The 27,900-nt window shown below is 36.5% G+C and overlaps 2 protein-coding genes and 1 non-coding gene across 3 annotated transcripts in view; 2 read left to right on the top strand and 1 right to left on the bottom strand.

The window, feature by feature from the left end:
* The window catches only part of LOC112046251 (calcium-binding mitochondrial carrier protein Aralar1), a 41,840-nt gene extending 22,293 nt beyond the window's left edge, over nt 1-19,547 (bottom strand). The window contains exons 1-6 of the mRNA XM_024082835.2: nt 19,275-19,547; nt 10,837-10,975; nt 10,237-10,413; nt 8,104-8,195; nt 6,412-6,606; nt 3,167-3,405 (exon numbers count right to left, since the gene is read on the bottom strand). Of these exons, the coding sequence (XP_023938603.1) occupies nt 3,167-3,405; nt 6,412-6,606; nt 8,104-8,195; nt 10,237-10,413; nt 10,837-10,975; nt 19,275-19,325 (893 nt within the window). The 5' untranslated portion in view covers nt 19,326-19,547. The remainder of the gene's footprint in view (nt 1-3,166; nt 3,406-6,411; nt 6,607-8,103; nt 8,196-10,236; nt 10,414-10,836; nt 10,976-19,274) is intronic.
* LOC112046252 (oxamate amidohydrolase proenzyme) lies at nt 17,024-26,501 on the top strand. Its single transcript, XM_024082843.2, has 2 exons — nt 17,024-18,879; nt 24,225-26,501. Exon 2 carries the CDS (start codon nt 24,248-24,250, stop codon nt 25,835-25,837), a length of 1,590 nt encoding a protein of 529 aa, XP_023938611.2. The 5' UTR covers nt 17,024-18,879; nt 24,225-24,247; the 3' UTR covers nt 25,838-26,501.
* Nucleotides 21,172-21,243, top strand: Trnac-gca (transfer RNA cysteine (anticodon GCA)). Its single transcript has one exon. It is a non-coding gene; the product is annotated as a tRNA-Cys (tRNA).
* Nucleotides 26,502-27,900: the final 1,399 nt, after the last annotated feature.

The raw sequence follows: 27,900 nt of genomic DNA, 5'->3' as shown, positions 1-27,900 counted from the left end.
CGGACCATTAGAAGTTACTAACGAAGTTGCCAAGCTATAGTATTAATTATTATAGAGATATGATATTATGTGTGTAAAGTTTGTATCAAACGGAAACCGAACCCAGTGCGTCTGTGGTGAAGTGTGTTGCTGTAGGCCACTGATTCTGCGTTTTCATATCTAACCCTAATGGAAGAAATCGGTTAAAATAATATAAATATATATAATTAAACCAGGTTTGTTGTTTTGAGCCGATCGACCGTGACTAGAATCCAATACCCGATTTTGTAAATGTAGTCAAAATACAAGCAAAGATTTTATACTATTAGATATGTCACTAACACGTCGAAACTGGGGCGAACAAAAGTGTCTAATTATCTTAATTTCATTTAGTCGAATTGTAAACAACGAAACTTATTTAATATCAAGTTATGTGTTTAGGAAGTGTAAAAACTATATATCTATAAATATATAATGTAAGTAAATACAAAATTGTGCATGTGATGTGTGCGCTCAGTATCGCTAAATTCGGATCACTTTTTGCGGTGATTTTGTAGGCACGTAACGTATAAAATCTTCGCATACAAGGTAATTTTAACATAAATAACTGTCTATAACGAGGAGTAAATAAAATAATAAACCGATAATGTTTTAACGGTTGATAAGCAACACACTTGGATGTGAGGAGTGTGAATTATTTACAATACATGAAATACATAAATATCAATATATGTGTATAATACAGAACAAAGACTGTCTGTTTATGCGGTTCTAGACAACGCAAACGGATTGTGATTTTCAATATAGATTTGAAGAAAGTTATGTTTTTACTGCGCACTTCGCTACGATCTTATCTGTACGGTCTCTAGCCATGTTACATATAGATTCTCTTTCTACAAACGATAACCCTGGCTACCTAAAGTATGTGGTTGACACTCGTTGTCGATATCCTTCTTTTTTCATTTATTTATTTTATTATAAAAGACTTAACAATTATTTATCTTAACTATACTCTCGCCAAACTGTACAGCCAGTTTGTTGGCGAGTTGACGCTCATTATCCTAATTGTATTTAAATGTAATTGCTAAATCTAATTATAATAATAGTATTAGGTCACGTGATCAACCTGTCAAGCGATATGTCATTTTGCGAGGGGTAATCTCTGGATCTACTAAGCCGATTTTGAGAATTATTTTACCAATAGAAAGCCTCGTTGTTCGTTATTATAGGCTATATTGTATTCCCTATCAGAACGGGGTGTGTCTGCTAGTTTATTATAAAAGTAGAAAGTTTCCAAAAAAAATTTGGCAACCCTATTTTTTTAATCACCTTAAATAGCAACAAAAGCAATTATAACATAATTAAGAGAAGTATGGAACTCAGGTAATCTTCTATAACGACATTGTCTGGTCAGATGATGAATGTCATCGATCTACTGATAACGGGGACGATTACGTACCGCGTAACCGATAAACTGATAACAGTTATCATCACCTCGTTACTACGACACATTTTACAGTTACTACTCTTAAATAGAATTAGGCGAATCACAAACGTAGACACTTTTTGTTGCGCGACTGTTTGCGACCTGCCAATATTTTTTTATTTTTATTTTATGAGGTAGAATACAATATGGAACTTAAAGTAACTTATTATAATAACTATACAAATCATGTCCACGTGGAATGGTGGCAAGAATACTGGCTGCATTTCCGCGCTGGACAGCCAGGCTGATCCTTTGCGCAAAAAATGAGCCAGCCCTTCTGTCACCAGTCGAGGCAACTAGCCGCGGTGAAATTATTCGGTAAAATTTTTTGGCACTGCGACTCCATGGCCCAAGGGTCTCCACGGTACAAATATGTAACTCTCTGTCAGAGAGGCATACTTGAGCCACTTACCGGTTTCAGCCAATATAGAGCCTTCATCTAATCTATAAAACTCATGTCATGGTGCTCCGTGCTTGTCTTGTGGTCGCAGTCTGCCGAAACGGCTTGAACGACTTTAAAGATTTTTTCTGTATACTTGTAATTATTTATTTATTAACTAACGGAAAGTCCAATTACACTAACTAATTAGGTACTCGTTCTACATCACACGAAAATTTCAATAAGAATTTAAACAAAATGACAAAAATTAGTTATATAATAGAAGAAAATGAAACAAAATAAACTTTTTGCTGGTGACTGTAAATAGTAATAGGCCGTAAAGTAATTTTCACGCCTCTACCCCACTCTCATTTTTATAACAGGAATCAGGATTAAAAGCTATCTATTAGTATCTATGTATTTCATGTCCCATTATTTAATAGTGTAGTGTATTTGTATACTAGTGTTTCAAAGAGTAAAGTGTTATTTAATTAATACCATGGCATTACCTATATAAAGAGTACCTACAAACACATGAAATCTGACTAATGGTATGCTGTGTTGAAATTTATCTATTCCCATCTCTTCCTAAAATAATGTACCTATGACACGTTAATTTACAGATTTTGACCTTGAAAGTATCTACGTTTGCGCGCTGCCTTAACAGATTCTTATCATCAATTGGTTATGACCTACAATATGGTTCATGGTGACTTATCGTTTTTATATTCGTCGTATATCTGGCTCAACCAAAATGATATTTCTTGCGAAGTGTCGTGCGCCCTATAATCTTTTGTACCGAGTGCAGAAACTTCTTCGTAGCTTCCCTAAGTGTATGACTATTGACTATGCAATTTTTAATTTGCAGCCCGTACAAGTAACATCCAATACAGACAATTCATTAAAAAACATGGTAGGTGTTAAAATATAGGGAATTTATCCTGAAAAAAATTATTTTAGTCTTTGGCGGCGTGCCTACGTTACATTAATCAATTACCCGTACGCTAAACTATAGCTTTGTAGTCAATGATGTTAAAAGAAAAAGATGTAGATAGGTTATACGAGGACCGCCACGTTAAAACTATGCTTATTAGCAAACCTGAGTTCAGTCGCCGCACTATCTTTGCGCCGTTGACAACGCCGCTGAAATATTTTTTGTGCCAGTTATAATCATCGAAAGTGGTTTATGTAACCTATCTACTATTTTTTCTTCTAACATCATTGTGTCTAGTACTAAAAGTGTCAGAGCTAAACCGCGGAAAGGCAGACATGGCGAAACTTTAAGGATTCTTGCGGTCTACGGACCCCAAAATGTTACTCACCCATTCGTCTGATGTATCATGTCGCAAAGCGTGAAGAGTATGTCCACTTCCAGAGGCGTAACCTGGCTCATCATTTGCGCTGAGTGCAGGAACTCCTCCTTGGTGACCTCCTGGGTGCGGTGACCATTTGACGCGTTGAGGTACACCCGTTTGATCAGCTCCATGTTGTTGAGGAGGGACGTAAACGCCATGTAGTATGGGAAACTGATTTTGCGCTCGCCTTGTGGGAACCCAGACGCCTGGAAGTAGACATCACAATAATCAGCCTAAGGGCTTTTATACACGAACGGCACGTGCCAACGGCAGAGGCTACTGCTGCCGTCGCTACCCATTGACATTTTATTGCACTCTATCGACTTTTACGATGATAGGAGAACGAGAAAAAAAAATTCAATTATTGTCAAATATCAATGCTTCTTTTGTCGAGCTTACAGCTATTGTGAAATGCTACAATAAGCAATTCAACATCGATTTCGTTACTGGAGCTCATTTTGTAAATCCAACACGCGTATGCGCTGTCAGGTTATCAGCTGAAAATCAGCGCTGTATGTCCAATATTTCCTTGGTACATGCAGCACAATGCTAAACTGGATCCTTTGTCAAGGTTGTGCCAAATATAACATAGTGGTGTTCTGATGCGTAGACTAAGTGGTTTGAGTATCAGGCACTACAATAGGGTTAAGTGTGGCACAATTTTTAAAATAAATGTTTTTACTTTCTTTCTGTTAAACTATTTGTAGTTTACTGAAAACAAGGCGAACACTATACGCTACAACTGCAAACGTCGCTATAGGTCGACAGCTGCCGTTGGCTACGTGCCGCCCGTGTAAATGAGCCCTTAATGTTGAGTCATCTTTGCCCTGTGGACCGGGCGTTAGAAATACCCGGTCCCGAAAATTACGTCAGAATATAATATTAACAAAATAGCGTAATAATTTGTTTATCTTAACATCACATTCAACTCATTACTACGTTATTATAGTTATTATTGTTTTTAATTTATCGTCTTTAGACTGTTTTCGTGTATTAAATAAGTTATCAACTTTCGTAAGTCTCATGTAGTAACTCACAAAAATTTAAATTATCCTTTTATGGTAATAGGTAGTTATTTAATCTAAGATCCAAGTAAACTAGGATTTATCGCTTCCTTTTATTTAAATAAGATGACTAGATTTCATAATTTAAACTAAATTTACGTAAAGAAACATTTAGTAGTACATACTGCTCGATTTGGCCCACCTTTTATAAAAATAATTATAATACTTTTATATTTTATTTAAATTCTAAATCCGCAATTATAATTTCTTTGGTAAAATTAACGTAACTTCTTAATAGCACGCTATTTTACTATTGATTTAATTACTTTGAGTGCTAATAAAATAGGGTATTTCATAGGCATTCTAGAATTTTATGACTTCATAAATTCAACTCCGCAAAAGTTTAAAAATAAAAAATAATTTCAATCTTTCTACTTTAGTTTGATGAACAACATTAAAAAAAAAACAATGTCAATATATAACAATTTTACGGATTAAATTATCAGAAATCAAAATAAATGAAGTCCCTTGTTTTTCGAGACGAATGTTCGAATTATCGATTGCGCCAAAGGTCAAATTATGACGACAAAGCACTTTATTTACGTGAAAAAAATCAAACCACTTCAAAAATATAAAACGTACCGACTATCTAAAAAGCGAAAAATAACATCTGCTGATCACTTTGAAGGCGGTGATGTATTAATTCAAGCCATAAATATAATTGGTGTCTATTCAATCGTTGTCAAAATCAATCAGTATATAAATATATCAAGCAATAGCTGACTCCGCGCGGTTTTACCCGCGTGGTTTCGTAAGAATACAGGGATAATATAGCCTATAGCCTTCCTCGATAAATGTGCTATCTAACACTGAAAGAATTTTTCAAATCGAACCAGTAGTTCCTGAGATTAGCGCGTTCAATCAAACAAACAAACAAACTCTTCAGCTTTATATAATTAGTATAGAAGTATAGAAGTATAGATAGATATAGAAGTATAGATAGATATAGAAGTATAGATTGTTATGATGGATACTGCAAAACTATGATTATCTATCTAATCTAATCGATTAGAAACTTTTTCCGGTTAACGGAACACAATTTATCAGATTCCATATGTGTTGTCTACAACTGATGGGAAAATCGATTAGTTGAATGTATCGAGCATTGTTATTATCGATTATACTGCAAAATTATACGTTCAATCGATAACCACGGTAAATAGTTATCAGATTATAATATTAATGATTATGGACCGGTTTCACCTTTTGATAAGGTGTCTGAGCTATCAGCTTATTCACAAGTTTTTTCTCTTTCATCTATCCTAAAACTTTGTCCGCATGAAACCCTATCCTACCCCTTCCTTAAGTATGCTATAGCCGTTTCCTGGTTCTAAGCTACCTCTCCACCAATTTTTAGCCAAATCGGTGCAGCCGTTCTTGAGTTATAAATAGTGTAACTAACACGACTTTTATCTATAGATTATTATAAAAACACCCATATATTATTCGCACGGGTAAGAGAATTACAGGTAAATGTATTTTGGCCATCGAGCTCCTATTAAAAATTGGATGCACAATCAGCGACCATGTTATCCCTACAGTATAAGCTGAAACGGCTGTCAGCTATGTCGCACTGTCACTTCTGAAAGTCAATGCCATCAGAATTGCCTCCAAAAGCGTCACGTATCGCGCAGCAAAGCCAGACCAACGTTTTGAGACAGCGTGACTATAAGCAAGTTGCTTACCATGATACCTTTGGTCTTCAACTCCTTAGTGAGAAGGTGGTTCTTGATTATCAGCATGATGTCCCTAAAGTCAGCAGCCGTGCTAAAGCCGCTGCCATCTTTGTCACACTTCTTGAAGACATTGAGGGAGGTTTGTGAGGCAAGATGCTTACCATGATAACTTGGTCTTCAAATTCTTAGTGAGAAAGTAGTTCTGGATAGTCAGCATGATGTCCCTAAAGTCAGCATCTGTGATGAAGCCGCTGCCATGTAAGTCACACAATCACACTTTTTGAAGGCATCGAGGGAGGTTTGCGAGGCAAGTTGCTTACCATAATAACTTTGGTCTTCAACTCCTTTGTGAGAAGGTGATTCTTGATTGTCAGCATGATGTCCCTAAAGTCAGCAGCTGTGATGAACCCGCTGCCATCTTTGTCACACATTTTGAAGGCAGTGAGGGAGGAATGTGAGGCAAGTTGCTTACCATGATAACTTTGGTCTTCAACTCCTTAGTGAGAAGGTGGTTCTTGATTGTCAGCATGATGTCCCTAAAGTCAGCAGCCGTAATAAAGCCGCTGCCATCTTTGTCACACTTCTTGAAGGCTTCCACGCCGTACTCCTCGTGGAAGTCGTGCAAGAACTGACTGAACTCTGGATATGTCACTAACCTTTTCTTATCCTGTAAAATAATTTAAGGTAATTTATAGTTCGCAGACATTTACTAATAACGTATTTTGTGACAGAGCCAGATTAAAGAGGTCTAAGGGCTCTCACAAATTTGTATGAAAAAATTTAATTTTTTTTTAGTTACAAACTTGAAATTAGGCAGAGGGTTATAAATTAGAAAATGTTGAATTGACTTCGCTATGTCATGTGAGGTATCGTATGAAACGGTTATAGCAAACGTCTGCGACTTCGTCAGCATAGACAACCCTTTGAATTTTAGGAACAGACTTTCATACATATTCCCAAATTATTTACCCCAACTTTTTCCCCTTACCCCTCTATGTTAACCCTCATGAGTTTGGCTATAATTTACAAAATTAATTTGACGGGTAGTTCCTGATATTAGTGCGTTTCAATAAACATACAAACAAACTCTGCAGCTTTTATACCTATGCCTGAAATAAAAACTATTATAAGTATAAATTTATAATAGTATACCTAGATCACATGTGAAATTTAATTAGATAAATAAAATTTAGGCTGCAATTATAAACACAACATTTTATGTTATCTATATTAACAGTTCCCAAAGTAATTTATATAATCACTTGGTTATTTCATTAAAACTTGCCCGTTATCGGCGTATATAACGTTACTTCAACTTGATATCAAAGTAAAGTGTTGTCAAGACGCATGAAACAGGTATGACTTTTTTTTTAACAATTACAAGTTGTTTTTTAATACTTTGTTGTTGGGTTATTTATTGTGGTTTGTTGACGTGGGGAAAGTATATTGTATTTGGACTTAGATATGTAACTGTTTTCATAGTCCATGGCCTGTGTGGATCACGAGGTCCTAGGTTCGATAGGTCGGGCTGTAAAGTACTTTAATTTTTTTTTCTTCTAAGAAATTTTCCGCAAGGAGTTGGGAAGTTAGTGTTGTTACCTTCGTTCTTCGGAGAGCACGTTGAACCTCGGCCCCGGCTATTATTGATTAACATATTGATGGTTGGAGTTAAAGAAGTTAACATTATGACCACAGATTAAGAATAATAGATAGAGCGCACAGAACACGACGGTGTCGTAGCCGTTCCAAATACAAAATTAAAAAACGAATACATTATCGAGTCAGTACGACACGAAGCGTTGCATCAGTTATTTTAATATTATTCTTACTGTTGACAAAAACTAAGGAAGTAAGATGGAGTATTTTTTTTTATTTGTAAATATTAATTATTATATTAATTTACGTAATTGTTGTTAGTGTTAAATTTTGGAATACAAATTATGAAAAATGTTTGCGGATTTTAAGGAGACCTTTTTTATGGGTTTTACCGGCTTCCCCACGCTGGTTGTAAAGACTCAAACTGGATCATTGTTTGTTATGTGATTATGATCCTAAGTCTGCCAACCTACACTGGAGGACTTGATAGGTAGACAGCTAACAAAATCACAAGGTTTCAGTTTTGTTTTCAATAAATGACCAAGAAATAAAATATTTGAATCTTTACCTTTCCGAAATACAATCGCACGAATGTACTCTCCATATTGAACGGCAACTTCTTGTGAAGGGCGGTTTTGCGCATGACTTCGGCGAATTCATCTGCAAAATAATTACACAATTTAGTGTTAGTACATTTATTTTTGTTTTTTTTTTCTTTACAAGTTAGTTGTAGTTCTTTACAAGTTGACTACAATCTCACCTGATGGTAAGTGATGATGCAACCTAAGATGGAAGCGGGCTAACTTGTTAGGAGGAGGATCCACACCCCTTTCGGTTTCTACACGACGTCGTACCGGAACGCTAAATCACTTGGCGGTACGTCTTTGTCGGTAGGGTGGTAACTAGCCACGGCCAAAGCCTCCCACCAGCCAAAGTACATTTTATCTCTCATTTATTTATTTCCACAACCGGTGGCCAGGGCTCCTGAAGGACCTTCTCATAATAAGAGACGTCTCAAGATTACTTCTATATCCGACCCTTGATTTAGCAGTTAAGGGAAAGCTTCTTAAGATGTTGGTCGAAGCTTTTCGCTATAAGACCATTGACTGAAACGACTATCGGAACAATAATAGTTGACTCAACATTCCACATGTCGGTAATCTCGTGAGCGATTATAATAATATTTTAGCAGACTCAGAAATGGATTACAAAAATAAGAAAACCAATGTAGAGCAAAGATTTCACAATATTTGTCAGGACAACTTAATTAACAAATCAAACTGTAACCAAAATAACTTTTTTAACGTCCGTATAAAAAACTCTAAGAGCTAATAAGGCAGTGACATAATATATCTCTTTCCCTTTTTATCTAACATTCGCACGAGAGTTTAAAAAAAAGCGTCGTGTTTCAATAACGCTTTTAACTTCCGTTAAAAAAACTCTCGTGGGAATGAGGTTACCACAGGCAAATAAGGCTTAACGATTATGTCGTAGATTAAAACGCGTTATACAACATGTTGTAATTTAAGGCATGTCTTAATATCATGAAAATGGTTCTATAAATTCAGTACCTCAAAGTACCATCGGCTTTTCAGTTGTAGATGCTATCAAGGCAAAGAATACATTAAAATTTATTAAAGATTAGTCCAAGGTTAGTGTAAATTCTTGTAATACCCCAATGAGAAGCCTTTATCGTAGGAATCAAGAAAAGTTCGCAAAAGGAGTTATTTGCTATAATAATTTTGCATGACCTTGAGTTATTTTTAGTAGGGTCCATTTATCTATCACTCAGGAACATTTTGTTTCTGACGTGAGAGTATTTTCCGTTAGTGCCAAAAAGTTAGAAGGCCCTAGGAAGTTCTCCTGAAGCTTACCAAACACGATGAACCCATTGCCGTGTGTGTCGAACAGTTTTAAGGCACGTGTCCTCTAGGAAGTCTACCAAAGTTTACTACTACATAGTTGTCTATTTTGCGTGTTTCTTTTTTGGCTTGCATGGCACTTTTTACTACATTTTCTATTGACATTAAAGTAGACCCTTTCTAAATCCGTATTAGTCATTAGACACCTTGTTTAGTCAAAAGCTTCTCGATCCTTTGAAGGACCAATAGCTTTCTATACGAATCTAACAGGCAAACCAGTCTATACCCCGGTCGTCGGTAGGTTTGTTTGCCTTCTTGAGCAGCACTAGGCTAACTATTTTCCACTCTGGGGCTTCCCCAGAATTCCCCAAAATTTTGCAACCATTATGATATCTGTATATCTTATTTAAGGGCGTAAGTAACGCTACCTGGATAAGTGGTACGAAAGGAGTGAATGAAATGGTCGTAGAAGTCCAAAATAGCTATAGCTTGGCAAATTGGTTCGTAACACTCCCGATGGTCCGCGGGGGGCGGGAGACGGGTAGCCATGACAGATAAACCCACAACTGATGCACATTACTTCCAACCTCTGCTCAGTGCGCACAACTTCACATCCGTGCAGGTCCTTCCCTTCCCGTCATCCGCATGTCTTGAACTTATCATCTATATTGTACCCGCGAACTTGCCAAGCTTTATTACGAAACAATGCGACAAGCTTAATGACCCTCAGGGTACGAAATGTCGCTAACATTATGGAATCGCTACGGATTTAAGAGCTTGTAGTAAAGATCTTCAAGGACATTGCTGGATATAATAACGTCTTCCAGACTAAAGCTTACCAAAGGCGACGAGGCCGTTGCCGTTGGTGTCGAACAGCTGGAAGGCAGTCTTGTAGAGCGCGTCCGGCACACAGAGGAGCCCCTCGAAGGCCTGGAACTCGGAGAACGATATGTAGCCGTCCTTGTCCATGTCCACGATACCCGCAATGAGCTGCACCGATTCCTTGTTGTAGTCATCTGAGAATAATAATCACTTATGTTATTTTTTGAAACTTCATCAGAAATGAGGAGGTCCCACGTTCTGGAATTGCTACTCCGCACCAGAAAGGGCAGTGTTGGTTGACCGAGGACACCAAGTATGTAGCAGGGAGCCGCTGGATGCTGGCAGCGGTTCCGAACCGTTGTTTGGAAGTCCATACAAGAGTCAAAGAATCCATACTAAGATTGCATCGTCACTTAACATCAGGTGAGAGCGCAGTCAAAGGCTTCATCATAATCATTATCAGCCGATGGACATCTATTGCTGGACACATGCTTCTTGTACAGACTTCCAAACATCACGGTCTCGAGTCACCAGCATCCAGCGGCTTCCTGCAACCCGCTTGATGTCCTCGGTCAAAGACTTAGGTAGTTGTCACTAAATAAAAAAACGACATTCACCTTCGTCAAACAAGCCGAGGAACTTTCGCACGAAATCTTCACACGAGATGTGTTTTTCGCCATTTTTTTCTAAAGTCGCATACTTAAGGAAAATCTCGTAAAGGCGGTCACTGTCGGCCCGTTTCAAATAGCCAGCCCCCTGCAACAAACATACAAAATGTTAATGTTAATCGTCCATTGAGATGCCAGACAGTCGTGGTGACTAAGGGTTCATTTAGGGATACTTCAAGCGCCGTATGTGCAATATTATCACAAGCCGTTTCCTTATATTGAGGTGGGTACAGATTGGTGCAATGCAACATGCAATGCAAGAATTTGACGTCCACATTGCTGCAATGTATCACGAATGCTCGTGGCACGAACTGCGCCTGGGTCGCGCACGCTCCGAGCGTTACAATTCGTGCGCGGTTCAATCCGAGATTTGTCGGTTTTTGGTACGAACACAAAGGGGCGCGCAGTGTGCGCAGGACTGAGCCGACTGATTCGTAGTCAATGCGCGTACCGCGCGCGCCACACGTCCAAGGCAGCAGGGAACATGCAATGTAAGGCAGGAGATTACATATTACATGTTGCATTGCACCAATCTGTACCCACCTTAAGACGCGCAGACTGGCAACTGAAACACGACGAGTATCGTAGGAAAGAATTTGAAAAATTACCGGAAGGTTGGAGATTCGAGGACGATTGTTATAATGCAGTATGGATGGCGTATATTTGGAATTACAATGAACCAAGATTCGAGCCCCAGTACGAATATTTACATGTGATTTTTTATAAACTTCAATATTGTTTTATATACGGAACACTGAATGTGTTGTTCAATTTGTTCTTATATAATAGATTGCTTTCTCGACCAAGTTACATAGATGAGACGTTAAATACAGAGTGGAGAATTAAACAAAGATATTATATTGAGAAAGGGATTACAAAGTATGACAGATGATTTTACAAGTCTACAGTGCTCTGAAACTGTATCTTCAGAATTCAGATACGTTGTTTTGTAGCACTCATGGCATTTAAATTTAAACCATGTAAAAGAATACAATAAGGAACTTAAGCTAACTTATCCTAATAACTATACAAATCATGCCCACGTGGAATGGTGGCAAGAATACTGGCTGCATTTCCGCGCTGGACAGCCAGGCTGATCCTTTGCGCAAAAAATGAGCCAGCCCTTCTGTCACCAGACGAGGCAACAAGCCGCGGTGAAATGGTACGGAAAAATTTTTTGGCACTGCGACTCCATGGCCCAAGGGTCTCCACGGCAAAAGGTACAAATATGTAACTCTCTGTCAGAGAGGCATACTTGAGCCACTTACCGGTTTCAGCTTTTTCTGCTGCGGTTCCCGGTCTTGATTCTGTCTCCCTGATATGACACGGTGCTAATGTGTCGACGCATGTAGCGTCCCACACTAGGGCCCGCCCCATTTCCCAGGGAACCAGCGTTAATCCATCAGGTCTCTTACCATCATCCCGACTGCTTCCTTACGGCTCGATTAGCGCAGGAATATTTATGGTGGCAAGGGCCCTTTTTATTATGTCATTAAGAGAGCCAATATTCTTTCTTGATACAATTGTATTCAGATAACCATGTAAAATGCATTAATCGAAGGTATACCTACACTGTAAGCAAATAGTAGAGGGCTAAATCGCAAAAACCCAATTTCTGAAGTGGATGTTCTGGCAGAGTTTGTAATAAAATGAGATCGAAAACATCTAATTAATTAATTTTATTAAATAATATTAGATGTAACAACGGTGTAAAGATTGATAGTTTAATTAAACTTGACCTAATGAATTGTATAGCTTCCTAAATTATTTTAGGATGACGCCTTTGGTTGTAACAGTAACTTAAGCGTAAGTAAGTAAGCGGAGGTTGGGAAACGAATAATCTACGAGTAGACCATTTGAAAATTAAGAATAATTAATAATAAAATTATTTATCCTACTTATAAAATATACCTATCCATAATAATGCGAGACTAATGTAATGTCTGTCTGTCTTTTTGTCATCATATCACGGCCAAGCCGTATAATATTTAGATGAATTTTAGTATAAAGATAAGTTTGACTTGAGATAGATAGAAAGCGGAGTAAAAATTTTGAGGAAAATTTTTAGTTAAATTTGGATGTTTTTCTAAAACTATAATTTGTTATTTTGTTTTTATTCTTTACTAGACTACAATCTCACGTGATGGTAAGTGATAATGCAGTCTAAGATGGAAACGGGCTAACTTGTTACGAGCAGGATGAAATGGTTTATACACGACATTGTACCGGAACGCTAAATCGCTTGAAGGTACGTCTTTGCCGGTAGGGTGGTAATTAGCCACGGCCAAAGCCTCCCCACCAGTCAAATCCTTCCACTCCTTCACTCTATCTATTTAGTGAAGACCGCATGAAAATTCGTTCTTCAGTTTTCGAGTTTATCGCAAACAGTCAGACGGACAGACATACAGACGCGGCGGATATGGCTATATTTTATTCCCGTAGTCCCACAGGAACGGGAACTACGCAGGTAAAACTGGGGAGCGTCCGCTACTCCGTTATAAACATTTAATGACATAGGTGGTCCTTGGCCAACCACAAATACATCAACTATTCATTCGTTAAAAGGTAAACAACCATTATTAAGTATTTACTTCAACAATGCATACTTATGGCGTTAAAATGTAATTTTACAACACTTAAGTATATAGAATAACATCCCTTATAATTCAAACAATGTCATGTTTATAAATATTATCATTATCTACACTTCATCATCTTTAACAACCAATATTCGGCTCACTATTGAGCACGGGTCTTCTCTGAGAACGAGGGGTTAGTTAGGCTAATAGACCACCACAAGACATCACACGCATGGAGAATTAAGAAAGGTAATATCTACACTAATATCGATTTAAACATAGATTAGGTATACTTAGTCGCGTCTATACAGGAAGAAATTTTTTCAAGTACGGATATTTTTATATTTTGTACATAAACAAAATTTAATGAACACGTATTTTTTCTTTTTTTTTTTAACTCAACAATAACAAAGTTATCGTTAGCTAAAGTTTAAACATTTAAACAGAATTTGAGGGTCACCCTATCGCTGTACTAAGTAATAGCACAGTAATAGGCAACTACAAAATCAGCTGGTAGGTACTAGGTTAGCGAGCGCCCGCGCCGAGGGCCGTTGACCTTTCTACGTTTATTTTTGTACCTATTATTTTTTATAATAATTAAAGGTCGTCACTTTTGAGTTGAGTATCGATTTTCCCTTCATACTTTATTGGGCTTAGGACCATCAATAATGCGTAGTAATAATAAAAATTATAAACTTTCGATTGGAATAATGAAATACAAATGATGATTATTATTACGCAAACTTTTGCATTAAAGGATGATTCGACTTAAATGCGCAAGCGACGGCAGATTGTCTGTCACTGGTCGCCCATCGGCAATTCGGCAGGCGTCCTCAGGGATTTTTCGATCCCCTCACCCCTGCCACCCCCGTCAGCCGAAGCCGAAGCGATATGACTACTGCCGGTATTTCTTTGTCGGCGTCTTACGAAGTGCCGCCAGCAGTTGCGCAGTTTGTTTGGGAATGTGTCCATTATTTTGTTATTTCTGAGACATAAATTGAAAAAAAAAATTACATAAAATGTATCGAACTGTTTGTAGATTTATGTTCTATTAATGATACAGAACCACGAAAAAAAATGTCCGCACTAAAGTCCGAATCACCCTGTATTTATGTATGTTCAAGATAAACTTGAAAACTGAACTGGACGGAATTTCATGCGGGTTTCACTAATAGATAGTGATTCAAGAGGAAAGTTTACGTAAACAATTTGTCAAGGTTCTGTGAAAATTGGTTTAAATATGAATTACAAAAAAAATATTTATTTCATAAAATATGGTTTACACAGCAATCATCATATTTCAATTAATTGTATGTGTCGGAAAAAGTCAAGCCACTTGGAACTTTCATCGAAAACGATATACCGATTCTGTAAAAGCGCGCGATTCGTGGGCGTTTTTCTCGTTGCCGTAGGAATACTCGGATAATATATAACCTATAGCCTTCCTCGATAAATGGGCTATCTAACACTGAAAGAATTTAATCGTACCAATAGTTCCTGAGATTATCGCGTTCAAATAAACAGTTGAAATATAGACCATCATGGCCGACAGGCGTTTTGGTTCGTATTGTCAAAACCATACTTAAAAACTAAAATTTTCATGTAGGTAATCACGTCCCAAAGAAATATGAAAAAATAATTTTCAATCTAGAACTTTATTGAACTATTTAAGACCATTAAAAAAAGTGTCAACTAGCCTATTCTTTCCACAGAACAGAAAACGCTAGTAGCTAATCTTTCCCTGTTTGGAAGCTTTCCCACACTATCCCCAAGTGATATTAGGCTATATTTTATCCCCTTATTCCTACGGGAAGGGAAACTTAGCGGGTGAAACCGGGAGGTTCTGCTAGTTAGTAATAATTATAAATTTTACAGTTATGTCATAGCAGAGTCGATTGTTATCAAGATCATTTTGTTATCATTTGAATTGCAAATTGTTGTAGAACCGCTGCAGTGTTTCTAAAGCCAGCCACACACGGCCAAGTTTACCATCAAGTCTGCAGCGCGTTTAGGGAGTGAGTGTGTCGTGAGCACTGGGCAGTGAAAAATATATCAAAACTAGTTGCGCCACGCGGTGTTACCCGCGAAATAAAAGTGTGTACACTGTACCTACCTACAAAAAAAATTATATTTCCGGGATAAAGTAGCCTGTGTTAATCCAGATTAAAATCTCCATTCCATACCATCATAACCATCATTTTTCGCAAATCTCGCGAAACCAACCAATTTTTCGGGTCAAAGAGTAGCCTATATTATAGTCCTGGGAATTATCAATTTTCATTTTAAATTTCATCCAATTCGGTTAAGTAGTTGCGTCGTTAAAGAGTAACAAACATGCATACAAACTTTCGCGTTTATAATATTAGCAGGATATGGCTATGGTTTCGATATTTTTTAAGTGTGCTGCAAACTTGGTAAACTTGGTGGTGAGTGTATGGCGTAACTATTTTAATATGGGCTTATTAATTAAATTAATACAACATTAATTATATTAAACAGGCTCAGTCAATTTTATTCTCTGAAAGACACTGAGTTAGCGAATAACCCTAAACTGACATAAACAGGGAATTGAACCTGTGGGTTCGACCTTTGGTTGATGTTGAAGCATTTCCAAGGTATTATCAGTAGCGTGCACTTCATAGATGGATAAACGCACTGCATATCCTAAGAGTTTATTAGGAAACTATATTGGAGGAGGAATTTTCTATTTTGTACTATTTGTACATACAGTGCCTACCCTAATTAAGAACCCTGTGCACGCCACTATTATGTACCTATACTTATTACTATAACAACAATTGCATACATCCATTAGCTAAGTATTAGTTGCCTGATGTGTTAATTCAATTGACAGGTGTAGAATTACTCTGAATATGACCTTTTACTATATAAGTGAAAAAGCATTATATGATCACTTCAGTTAAGTGCCATTAACAGAAGTTAATGGCACTGCCATGCTGGCCCATTGTGGATGTGCAGACTTTACACATTTTGAGAACATGTTTACACATGTCAGAAACCTGCACACTTGAAAATTTCTCTGCCAAAAAATCTGCCAATCCACATTGGGCCAGCGTGATAAACTAAGGCCTAATCCCTCCGAATATATTATGGTGGTTGTAATGCTCAAATGTGAAGCATCAATTAATTTTGGGGAAATATAATATACAATCTGCCAAGTTGGTCCAGTTAGTCTATGTAGCTTCAAATCACATGGTCCAGAGACAGATTCAGAGCCCATTCATAACATTTTTATTTATTTATTATTTCAACTTAAAAAGTAGCCTCATGGGAAAAACGTAATTTGCTAACTTAGCACCATATTGTAACCTATTTATAAATAAAATAAATATGTGTCAATAGGGATGATGACAGTTTTTTAAAGTGTATATAAATTATGAGTATGCTAAAACTCAAGCAATTTTGTAAAAATAACAGGATATCTGTGATCATTACTTTGGATTAACTGCCACAGATCCCTGAAAAACGCCTCAGTAGTATGTAGGTGCATAATGATTGTTAGATTTGTATGGGCGTTCAAACAAAATTGCTAATATCTTTGTTATTTTTGTATTTATGTCTACAGTTCATCTATTAAAAAATGCCACATTTAATGTAAGGAAGCTAAAACTATGAATTTTCATCTAATTACGATAAAAGATTTTTAATAGATATTGAAATTTTTTAATCTTATTTATTTTGCAAATATTCAGACAATATTTGCTTTTATGTATAAATTAGTTAACATTGACCTTATTTACCCTGTACATGAAATATATTTCCAAAATAACTATCAGCGGGTGATTGATGAACAATTGAAAAGAGCATTCAGTAAAATTTTTGTCTGTCTGTATTTTCATTATAGATTAAAAAAGTACTCACTCCTACTCCAGGGCAGGTTACAGTATACTTTTCATCACCCTAACATAACATCAATAGGAGCAGAGTAGTAAAGGGAAATGTTGCAAATATGGGAGAACTTAACTCAATACAACTGTAAGGGCTGGATTAGAGAGGTCTAAGGGCGGACGAAGTCGCCGGCGTCCTCTAATTTAAAATATAGATTTATTTACTTAAATATATACATACATACAAAAAAATATATATACATACATTTAAAAATTAAACTTGCTACAGCAAATAAACCACTCTGCAATCCTTGTGAGTTCACTCAGAGTAAAAAAGATTATGTTGACTTTCTCAGCTACGATGTTCAGAGTGTGAAGTGTGCACGTCAGAGCTTTTTTGCAACTGAGGCTTGCATCTCCGACACATATCTGTATTTCTATTATTTCTCTTCAATATGACTTTATAATGTATCTATTAGTATATATGTATTATATTCATAATTGTAGGTATATATTTAGGTTCTGTTTATGTATTAGGATGTAAATTATTTGTATTATTAATACTATGGTTATTTTTATTTCACGCCACCTGCTGATGTCCTTAAGTTTTCCTAAACCGAAGGTTGCCTGGAAGAAATCGCTACTTAGCGATAAGGTCGCCTTTTGTATGCTGATCTCTTCCCAATAATTATGTTTTTATTTCACATGTATTTGTCTTTGTGGTGTGCAAATAAAGTATATCTATCTATAACAGTCTGGGACATAACATATAAGCAAACAAAATATCAAATCTCACCTCTTCATAATATTAGTTTAGATAGATGTTCAATGGAACTCCCTATGTCCTACTTACAATAAATTAAACAAACCTACTGATAACACTCACTACAACATGTTTTATGTAACATATCTATTTTTTTCATATGATAATGTTTTATAGTCACTAATCTAGGACTGCACACAACACCACTGTTGAGCAGATTGGTGGGTAATTTATTGGTAATAAATGTATCGAACAATACAAACAAGAGGTCAAACAAATTGACCATTGATTTAATTTGATGTAACCAAATGATTTATAAATTAAAATTCATGAGTACTAAACTGTTTAATATGATTAATTTAACATGTTGACAAGTTTAATGAGGTTATTAACATGTTAAATTAAGGAAGACAATATAAAAATCAAACCCAACATAGTTTGTGTAAACTATTTTCCTTCAATCGGCACTCACTGGTAACTATCAACCACAAAACCACATTTATCACACAACTAAATATGTTTAGATACAGAAAATTATCACCGATTTCCTATTATTATTTTGGCAAATATGAAATATTAATAAAGCAAAGTTACCCGAGTCAAAGTCATTGTGTTGTGGAGACGCGTATTGGACTGAATTGTGGTTAATAGGCAACTCCACGTAATAGATAGGAATAATATTATCTTGTCATAGTGATAATGTTATCAGCAAAGAGAAGACGGGCATCCAATAGCTACATATATAAATACAAATCATGTTAGTAGAGTTTGTCATTTTTGTATCACCATCAGACTTCATTAGGTGAGTGTACTGTGAATTTATTTTTGAATTTAGAACACACAATTTCTAGTATGGGATTAGCAGAAAAATATTCTTAGTTTCTTGGTTAAGGTCAAATAGGTTAGCTCCACTGATTATCTAATAATTTCCTGTCAACGTATGAGAATTTAATGATGCAGATAAATTTTAGAAGATATTAGAACTGGTAAATTGAAGTTTGAAACATGATATCAGGCCCAGCAGTAGGGAATTACCGCAAATCTTGCGTTTGAATTATTTCAAGGGCAACGTTTCAAGGACGCTCGTGCCACTAAACTACCGCATACTGACCGATAAGAGATGAAACAAAAAGTACAAATACAAAAACTACGTAAATAATTCAGTAATATACCGATTGAAAGCAAAAACTTACCCACCTCTTGACAGCTGGCCTGCGTTATCAAGGAATTGGACAAGAATTTGAACATTACAGTGTTTTATCGTCACTACACTGTTTTCCTCTAGAAGAAAATACTGTAATGTCCTTATTGTCGCACTTATGGGTTTCTGTTAAGTTCGTTTGGTTTTCCTACGTTACGTTTTATAAAACAATACAAATCTATTTTGGATTTTCACGCAGTAAGCTCATGATCAACTCAACCGGCAGCTGGCGTTACGTTCCGTTCTGTTCGCAATTTTGTTGTATTGTAATTTTTGCACGAAGGTATTTCTAACAAGACAAACAGGGTTGTCAACTTGTCTTGTTTAAGTCAACCGTTAACTAACACAGAATAAAAAATACGTTTACATGAGGGTATGTGGATATCGAAAGTCGAAACGCCCTTAGCCCTTACATTATACACTTTGATTTCGTAATTTTTTAAGGTTTTTAATTTAACTCTTATCTTACCTATTGTAGGTAGGTACAACAGTCAACACTCATAAATTGCACTTGCAACTTGCCTAGCCATTGCCTGATATTTGCATTTTTATATTTTTATTGACGCAGGTTAGGGCTGCCGATTTCCGAAATGCCGAATGAAGATACAGTCAATGATAATTTTATACTATAGATAGGGTACGTCCCTACAAAATCACCGCAAAAAGTGTTCCGAATGTAAGTTAACTACACCACTGAGCGCACATATGCACAATTTTGTCTTTAATTCCATTAATATATCTATGTTTATATAGTTTTTCCTGAACACACAACTCGACATTGTAGACGATATTTAGGTATTATTTGTAAAAATAGCGTTGGTTGTTTAATAAGCGACTAAATTAAATTAAGTCAATTATCCACATTTGTCCGCCTCAGTTTTGATTTTGATGCGCAAGTGCCCCATCTCTAATATAAAATATAGTTGGATACAGTCCTATCAGCGGTCAGCCAGTTAATTAAGATAACCTGATACTTATTTAATATGAATTTTTAAATCGAAGTCATAAAAACCGCTACGTGTTTAAACCTACATTTTTTAACAAAATTAAATACACACAAAATAGTAGGCAGGTAGAGGCATTTTCATTTATTGAAAAATGCTTTAAAGTGCATTTCCTTGACTGCAGGTGCAACCTACTTAAGCATTTATTACATAAATTATGCAATATAATTCAATAATGAATAAAGATAATATAAATGATGTTTTTGACTAATGTATTTGAAACTTATTGAAAAGGTGTTAATTTAATTGGCACAAACATTTTGACCATACCGGGAGTAATCGAAATCTCTGATGTTTTCTTTGTCTGCCATCTAGCGTAGATATTAAGAAACCAAGTTTTATAGTTGTTGTCTTTGTTGTACATTCTGTGATTAGAAGTGGGAATTGAGAACTCCTTTCCGTAGCAGTTCGCAGATGAAAACATAGATGTCTATGCTTTGACTAATCACTGTGGTTAGTTAATTATTTATAAATTAATATCTAGCCAACCTATTAATATATACTAATTAGTTTTTTTTTACCTGTAGGCCTAGCATATAACCAACAACATATATCGAGAAAACAAATAGACAAAATGTTGACCAATGACAGCGCAGTAAGCCCAGACCCATCTCTTTCGTCGCAACGCAATGAAAAAGATAGCGGTATTTGCGGTAGCAATTCAATAATAGGTAAAACTTTATAGGTAGGTATGTAACTACATAGGTACCTACTTATTTAACCATAATTTATGTCATGCTGTGTTTATAATGTTTGGGCGAGAAACTTTATGCTTATTTAATATATCTAGACGTAGGTCTGGATGAAAAAAACTAAGTAAATAACATAAATTGTTTAAAATATTCTTTTAACTACAGATATAGACGTTATTTCCAACCTCTTACGCCATGGGGATATAGCTCAGTGGTAGAGCATTCGACTGCAGATCGAGAGGTCCCCGGTTCAAACCCGGGTGTCCCCTGATAATCCTTTTTAAATTTTTATTTCTTTTACATAATAACATTTCTTATTATTTATACAAGTTTTTTCCCGCAACTGTGTCTACAATCCCAATATTATGTATTATTGTTTAGGCATTATTAGAAATTTTTGTGCCTGTTCAATAAAAATAGCAATTTTATAGAAGACAAATTTCAGATTCTGTTGTTCAGTAAATTAATAAAGTCCTTTAATTAATTATTATCACTAACATCCGCCAAAGAACCAAAGTCACCGGCATACCTCATCGAAGCGCGAAGCTGAAGTGGCAATGGGCGGGGAACATAGTTCGAAAAACCGATGGACGTTGGGGTCCTAAATGCGAATGAATGAAAATGAAAGGTGCTGGAAATTGCGACCCTTCACTAGAAAGAACTGTTGGTCGACATCCACCCGGTGGACTGACGACATCAAGCGAATCGGAGGGATTTAATGGATGCAGGCGGCTCAAGAACGTAATATTTGGAAGTCACTATAAAAGGTCTTTGTCCTGCAGCGGACGTCCATCGGCTGATATGATTATGATGATCATCAGCCTATTTTATTTTAACGGCCCACTACTGTCATAATTCATAATAGGATATTATAGGGCCTATTTTATTACACTACTATCCTATAAGGAGAGCGGCCTTACCGCTTTCCCTAGGGGCTATGGCGCTAAGAGACACCGCGCTTCAATGTTTGTTGCTGATTAAAGATAATTTCCTAAGCATTTATACATTGCCTACCTTGAGGATTAATCATGAACCTGTATTAGAGAAGAAAGTCTTCAGGGTAGGTAATCCTATAATGCATCTCAGTAGGGGATCAACCAACACTGCGCTTTCTGTTGCGGGGTCACCTTTCCTGCACCTTGTGACCCCAACACCCATCGGCTCTTCGTACCTATGTGCCAGTACATATTGCCAGTATTGCCAGTACCTTTGCGAATCATTGAACTACGTCGGTAACTTTGGTTTTGCACATATCTGCACCCCTAGCCAAGTGGAACGTCGATTCTCTTTCTACGATCGCTAACGATCTACGAAACTAGAAAATGTATAGGAATGACAGATAGCAGTGATCTGTCGATAGCAAATGTCATTCCCATACATTTTTCTAGTTTTCGAAGCGTTAGCGATCATAGAAAGAGATTCGACGTGACACTTGACTAAGGGGGCTGATTCGATCACGCAGATATATACACCGAGCTCGCTGAGAGACTCTGAGCCTTCCTAGTCTATGGGCCGATAAGGTTCATCATTAGCAATCCATAATTGACTCACTGTTGAGCACAAGTCTCCTCTCCTACCTATAAGGCTTAGCGACCAAAAAATATTTACTCGTATAGATATTATAATGGTGTGTTAATCAAAATGTTATGTAAGTTTTCTATAGAAACAATTCATTTAATTTATTTTTCCAATTAGCGATTAATGATTTTATGAAGCGGTAGGGTTTTACCGTGAATCGAAACAGCCTGACTACAAGGATTCGCGAAAGTTAGTCAGGTTAATTAAATGTCAACAGTACCATTTCGTTCAAAAGGTTCATTTAGGTTTCAATTAATAATCAATACATTTAATATAAAATTGAAGTCTCTATCTGTGATTTTTAGATTTCTGTGTTTTCTTAAGTGCTGATAGTTACTTACACGATACCACAAACAAGCTTTTTTGTTTTAAATCTGTCTGTGTTTCTGTTTGTTCGGGGTAATCTTTGAAACGGCTGAACCGATTTTTACGGTATTTCACTGGAAGATAGAGAAGGCTGAGACATAGTGTTTTTATGAAAATCTGAATTCACGCGTACGAAGTAACGGGCGTCCACTAGCTGTTGTGTCGAATGACATTTCTATCTGGAGTACGTAGATGTGCCTTTGGCACAGATGGACAAGACTTCAGAGTCATAGAGCCAGTTTAACAAAACAATAATTGAAGCCTATAAAATATTAATTTGTTACAATAAGTATACTAACAATCTTTTTTTTTTTATTCTTGACAAGTTAGCCCTTGACTACAATCTCACCTGATGGTAAGTGATGATGCAGTCTAAGATGGAAGCGGGCTAACTTGTTAGGAGGAGGTTGAAAATCCACACTCCTTTCGGTTTCTACACGACATCGTACCGGAACGCTAAATCGCTTGGCGGTACGTCTTTGCCGGTAGGGTGGTAACTAGCCACGGCCGAAGCCTCCCACCAGCCAAATCTCATAGAAAAAGTCACATTTAATAGTAATAAGTCCGCGTAATGGAAACGTGGTGGGTTAACGCTTCAAACCGCTACTTAAAACTTGAGAAAATACAGTTATTTTGGAAATCACAGACAGACTTTAATTTATTTACTTGTGTGGAACAATATTTACGGATTTCGCGGACTTCAAAATTTCAAATTATAAAGTAGGTCTATTATTTTTATGGTTCGGAATATAATAATAAAAATATATTTAATTGAAAAAAATATTCGTGAATAATCAACGATCGGAAAGGACAACGTTTGTGAATCTGCTCTAAAATATTTTACGATTTGTTTTAAGGGTAAGTAAAGGTACAGGGAAATTAGAATGAAATATGTATAGATTTTCTATTTCAGGAAGATGGCTTGGCTTTGGTTGTAGTAGGAAAGTGATGTGTGACATTAACAAACAGTTGACCACCCGTTTACAAAATGAGCAATCGTTTACCAACCACTCGCAGAGAGATGATAATTTTATAAACAAAAGTGAATCCTACTCTTATTACAATAGTGTTTTCAAAAAGACACTGTCTTTCGAAAAAAGAATATCTATACACTAAATTTAAAAGTCCTGTACATAACAAATATGTTGAACTAATTTTAGTTATCACTTTGAGGCTTAGTAACTAACTGTACCAACTCGTAGTTTGGCACAGTACAAACGAAGTCTGAGAAAAGTCTTCACGACAACATGTGCAATTTTTAAAGTTTATACTGACGAGGAACTATAGCCGGAATGTTTTGTTTCAGAAGTCCAAAAATAAGCTCAAAATATGGACACAAGAACTTTTGCACCGAGCGGCATGGCTGTGACTCCTCATCATTTGGCGACCCAAAGTGCATTAAGAATTCTAATAGATGGTGGAACGGCTATGGAGGCCATAGTCGCAGCAGCGGCGACCATTGCCGTCGTGTACCCACACATGAATGGCATTGGTGGCGATGGATTCTGGCTTATCCTCCCTCCGAGAGGAGATTATGTAGTAATAGAGGCTAGTGGAGCAGCCGGGAGTTTAGCTAACGATTTCTTTTACAAAAACTATTACAGAATTCCGTATAGAGGTCTGAAGTCAGCCATCACAGTCGCAGGAACTGTAGGCGGATGGGAGGAAGCGTTAAAATATGTAACTGAAAAAGGTTTTAAAAGACGACCCTTACATGATTTGCTGGCAGATGCAATCAGGTATGCGGAAGAAGGATTTCCTATATCGTCCTCACAAGTAAAATCGCTCAAAACATTCGGATTCGATGAAAGTAATACACAAGAATTCAGGGACATATTTTTACCGAATGGAACAATACCGAGGGAAGGCCAACTATTCCGTCAAAGGAATTTGGCGAGAACGTTGAAAGATCTCTCGCGAAATGGCTTAAATAGTTTCTATAGAGGTGATTTAGCGAAATTGATTGCGAAGGACATGGCGTCCCTTGGTATGCCAATCACAGAATCGGATCTTGCAAATTACTCAGCCATTAGGCGGAGTCCTTTGAGATTATCTCATTCGCACGGTGAAATTTTCAACCTACCGCCGCCGACGCAAGGTTTAGTTTCGTTATCGATACTCGGTATCTTAGATAGGTTACGCATCGACGGTCTACATGAAGGTAAATTTATTCATGCAACAGTCGAAGCTACAAAACAGGCATTTATAATACGAGACCAGTATATTACCGACCCTCGCTACATGACAGTGGATGCCCAATCACTATTATCGAGACGTGCAATTTCCAAAATGGCCAGTAATATTAGTTTAGATGAAACATCCTTTAATGGCAAGGGTTTAGGCCCTGGAGACACTGTTTGGATGGGAGTGATGGATAGTAACGGATTTTCAGTTTCATTCATTCAGAGTATTTATGACAACTTCGGGAGTGGAGTTGTTTTGCCTGAAACAGGTATATTGTGGCATAATCGTGGTTCTTCTTTTACTTTGAAAAAAGATCATATAAGATCTTTGGTGCCAGGAAAAAAGCCGTTCAGCACATTAAACCCTGCTGCTGCGAGGTTAAAAGACGGTCGTATTATGATATACGGCACGAGAGGTGGCGACGGCCAACCACAAACGCAAGCTGCTATCTTTCATAGATACGTAGTCCAGGGAAAGAATTTGCAGAGTTCTATTTCGGACCCTAGATGGATTTATGGACCAATAACGAACGACAACTGGGACGATATCTTACGACTGGAGAATAGATTTAGTAATGAAACTATTGAATATTTGGTTGAAAAAGGTCATAAAATCGTCCTGGTGCAACCGTTTTCTGAAGATGTCGGCCAGGCTGGAGCTTTGGTGAGACATCCGAGTGGAATGATAGAGGGTGCGTATGATCCACGGAGCAATGGAAACGCTGCCGGGTTTTAGTGAGGCTGTGTCCATTTTATTCCAGTTAATCATCAGTTTAAAGACTTTTCAAAAATATTGTCAGTAAGATCAACTTTTTTTTTTAGCTTTACTAAGTAAAAAAAGAAGTCTATGGAAGTATTTTGTACATAGTATTTTTAGTACATAGGTTATCTATAAAACAATATTATTGATTGCGTGATTGTTGTAGATCTTTTGTTAGCTTTAATATTTTTAATTAACTTAACTTAAATTTAATTCATTTCATCTGTTAGGTAATTAGCATCTATTTGGCTATACCTACCCAATTAAATCTCAAGTAAATAAAAATATAGAGCCTTGGTTTGTCTATGGCTTCTTTTTGATACATTTAAAATAAGGAATTTATTTTCAAAACAATGTACAAATATATGGAGTATTTTACGGTCAAATTGAATAAAGAGTATATCACGTAAAGGCTAAAACTAAGTATGTTTGTTTGTTTTCTTTTATATCTGTAGGATTTTTTATATTACCAATTATGTCATTAGGTAATGTAAATTTTTCATTTCATTTAGAGTAAGAAATGTAAGTTAAAATATGATCTAATACTTGAAATTTTGATCTGACTTATGTATTTATTAGTTTTTTATATCTAAATCTAAGTTATTTATTGTCTCAAAAATGATTTTGTTGTATTTTAAATAATTAATAAATAAAACATGATGTTTTGTACCAGTCTTTTAATAGCAGTAGTAAGAAAGCTTTTTGTACTGCAGCTTCGCTCGCTTTGTCAAAAAGTTTCATGTCAAATGACCGTCTAATACATATAAGCAAGTATGTTAAGAAGGTGCTAAAATGATCCACTATATTGTACCTATGCCAAAGAGTAAATTCATATATAGGGTACCTACGCGGTAGTTTAAGGTCCGAACTATGTTTGCGACAAAACAAAATTAAATACATTAAGATTTTAATTAGTCCGTTAAACAAATTAGCCCGCTTCCATCTTAGATTGCATCATCACTTACCATCAGGTGAGTTTGTAGTTACGTTGTTCTTGAATAATATTGAAAATGACTGACGTCTTTCGCTGATGTCGCTTCGTGTCGTACTGATTCAAGAATATATTCGTTTTTGAATTCAGTATTTGGACCGACTACGACGTCGTCGTGTGCCGTGCGCACTGTCTGCCTATTATTCCTAATTTGTGCTCCCTGACATATTTCATCTGTTTACGTCAAGTCAAGTTCAAAGAGATTTCGATGATTGACCATTTGATGAGTGACCATTCGTGCCGCGTGCTAGCCCAGTGGATATGACCTCTGCCTTCGATTCCGGAGGGTGTGGGTTCGAATTCGGTCCGGGGCATGCACCTCCAAATTTTCAGTTGTGTGCATTTTAAGAAATTGAATATCACTCAAACGGTGAAGGAAAACATCGTGAGAAACCTGTATACCAGAGAATTTTCTTAATTCTCTGCGTGTGTGAAGTCTACCAATCCGCAATGGGCCAGCGTGGTGGACTATTGGCCTAACCAATCTCGTTCTGAGAGGAGACTCCAGCTCAGCAGTGAGCCGAATATGGGTTGATGATGATGATGATGACCAATCGTATTTATGGACAAACATAACAAATAACATGTTGAACTATAATATTATCAACCGAATAATCGACCATGAAACTGATAAAACGTTATCAATATAAACAGAAGAAATATCACAGATATTATGACCATTTTACGCTTAAATTAAATAATTAATAAAGCAGTCCTAATTCACTAACTATATAAACAAGTCGTCTGTCTGTTCAAGTTGTTTGTGAATCTCTGTGAAAAAGAACCATCTGTGACCAAAATTTATATTTTATCCAAACAAGTAGGTACCTATTTATCTATACTAATATTATAAAGCTGAAGAGTTTGCTTGTTTGCCTGAACGCGCAAATCTCAGGAACTACTGGTTCGAATTGAAAAAATCTTTCAGTGTTAAATAGTCCATTTATCGAGGAAGGCTATAGGCTATATATTATCCCCGTATTCCTACGGGAACGGGAACTAGTATAAACATAGATAATGTGCTAATATGCGTTAGCTAGTATAAATA

Source organism: Bicyclus anynana, chromosome 12 (assembly GCF_947172395.1).
Source record: "Bicyclus anynana chromosome 12, ilBicAnyn1.1, whole genome shotgun sequence".
Taxonomy (NCBI): Eukaryota; Metazoa; Arthropoda; class Insecta; order Lepidoptera; family Nymphalidae; genus Bicyclus; species Bicyclus anynana.
Note: the sequence above shows the minus strand (reverse complement) of the source record. Positions and strands in the feature narration are given on the sequence as shown.

Bases quoted from the DNA above. Each gene is read 5' to 3' on its own strand.
- LOC112046252 (XM_024082843.2), top strand. From the start codon at position 24,248: ATGGACACAAGAACTTTTGCACCGAGCGGCATGGCTGTGACTCCTCAT.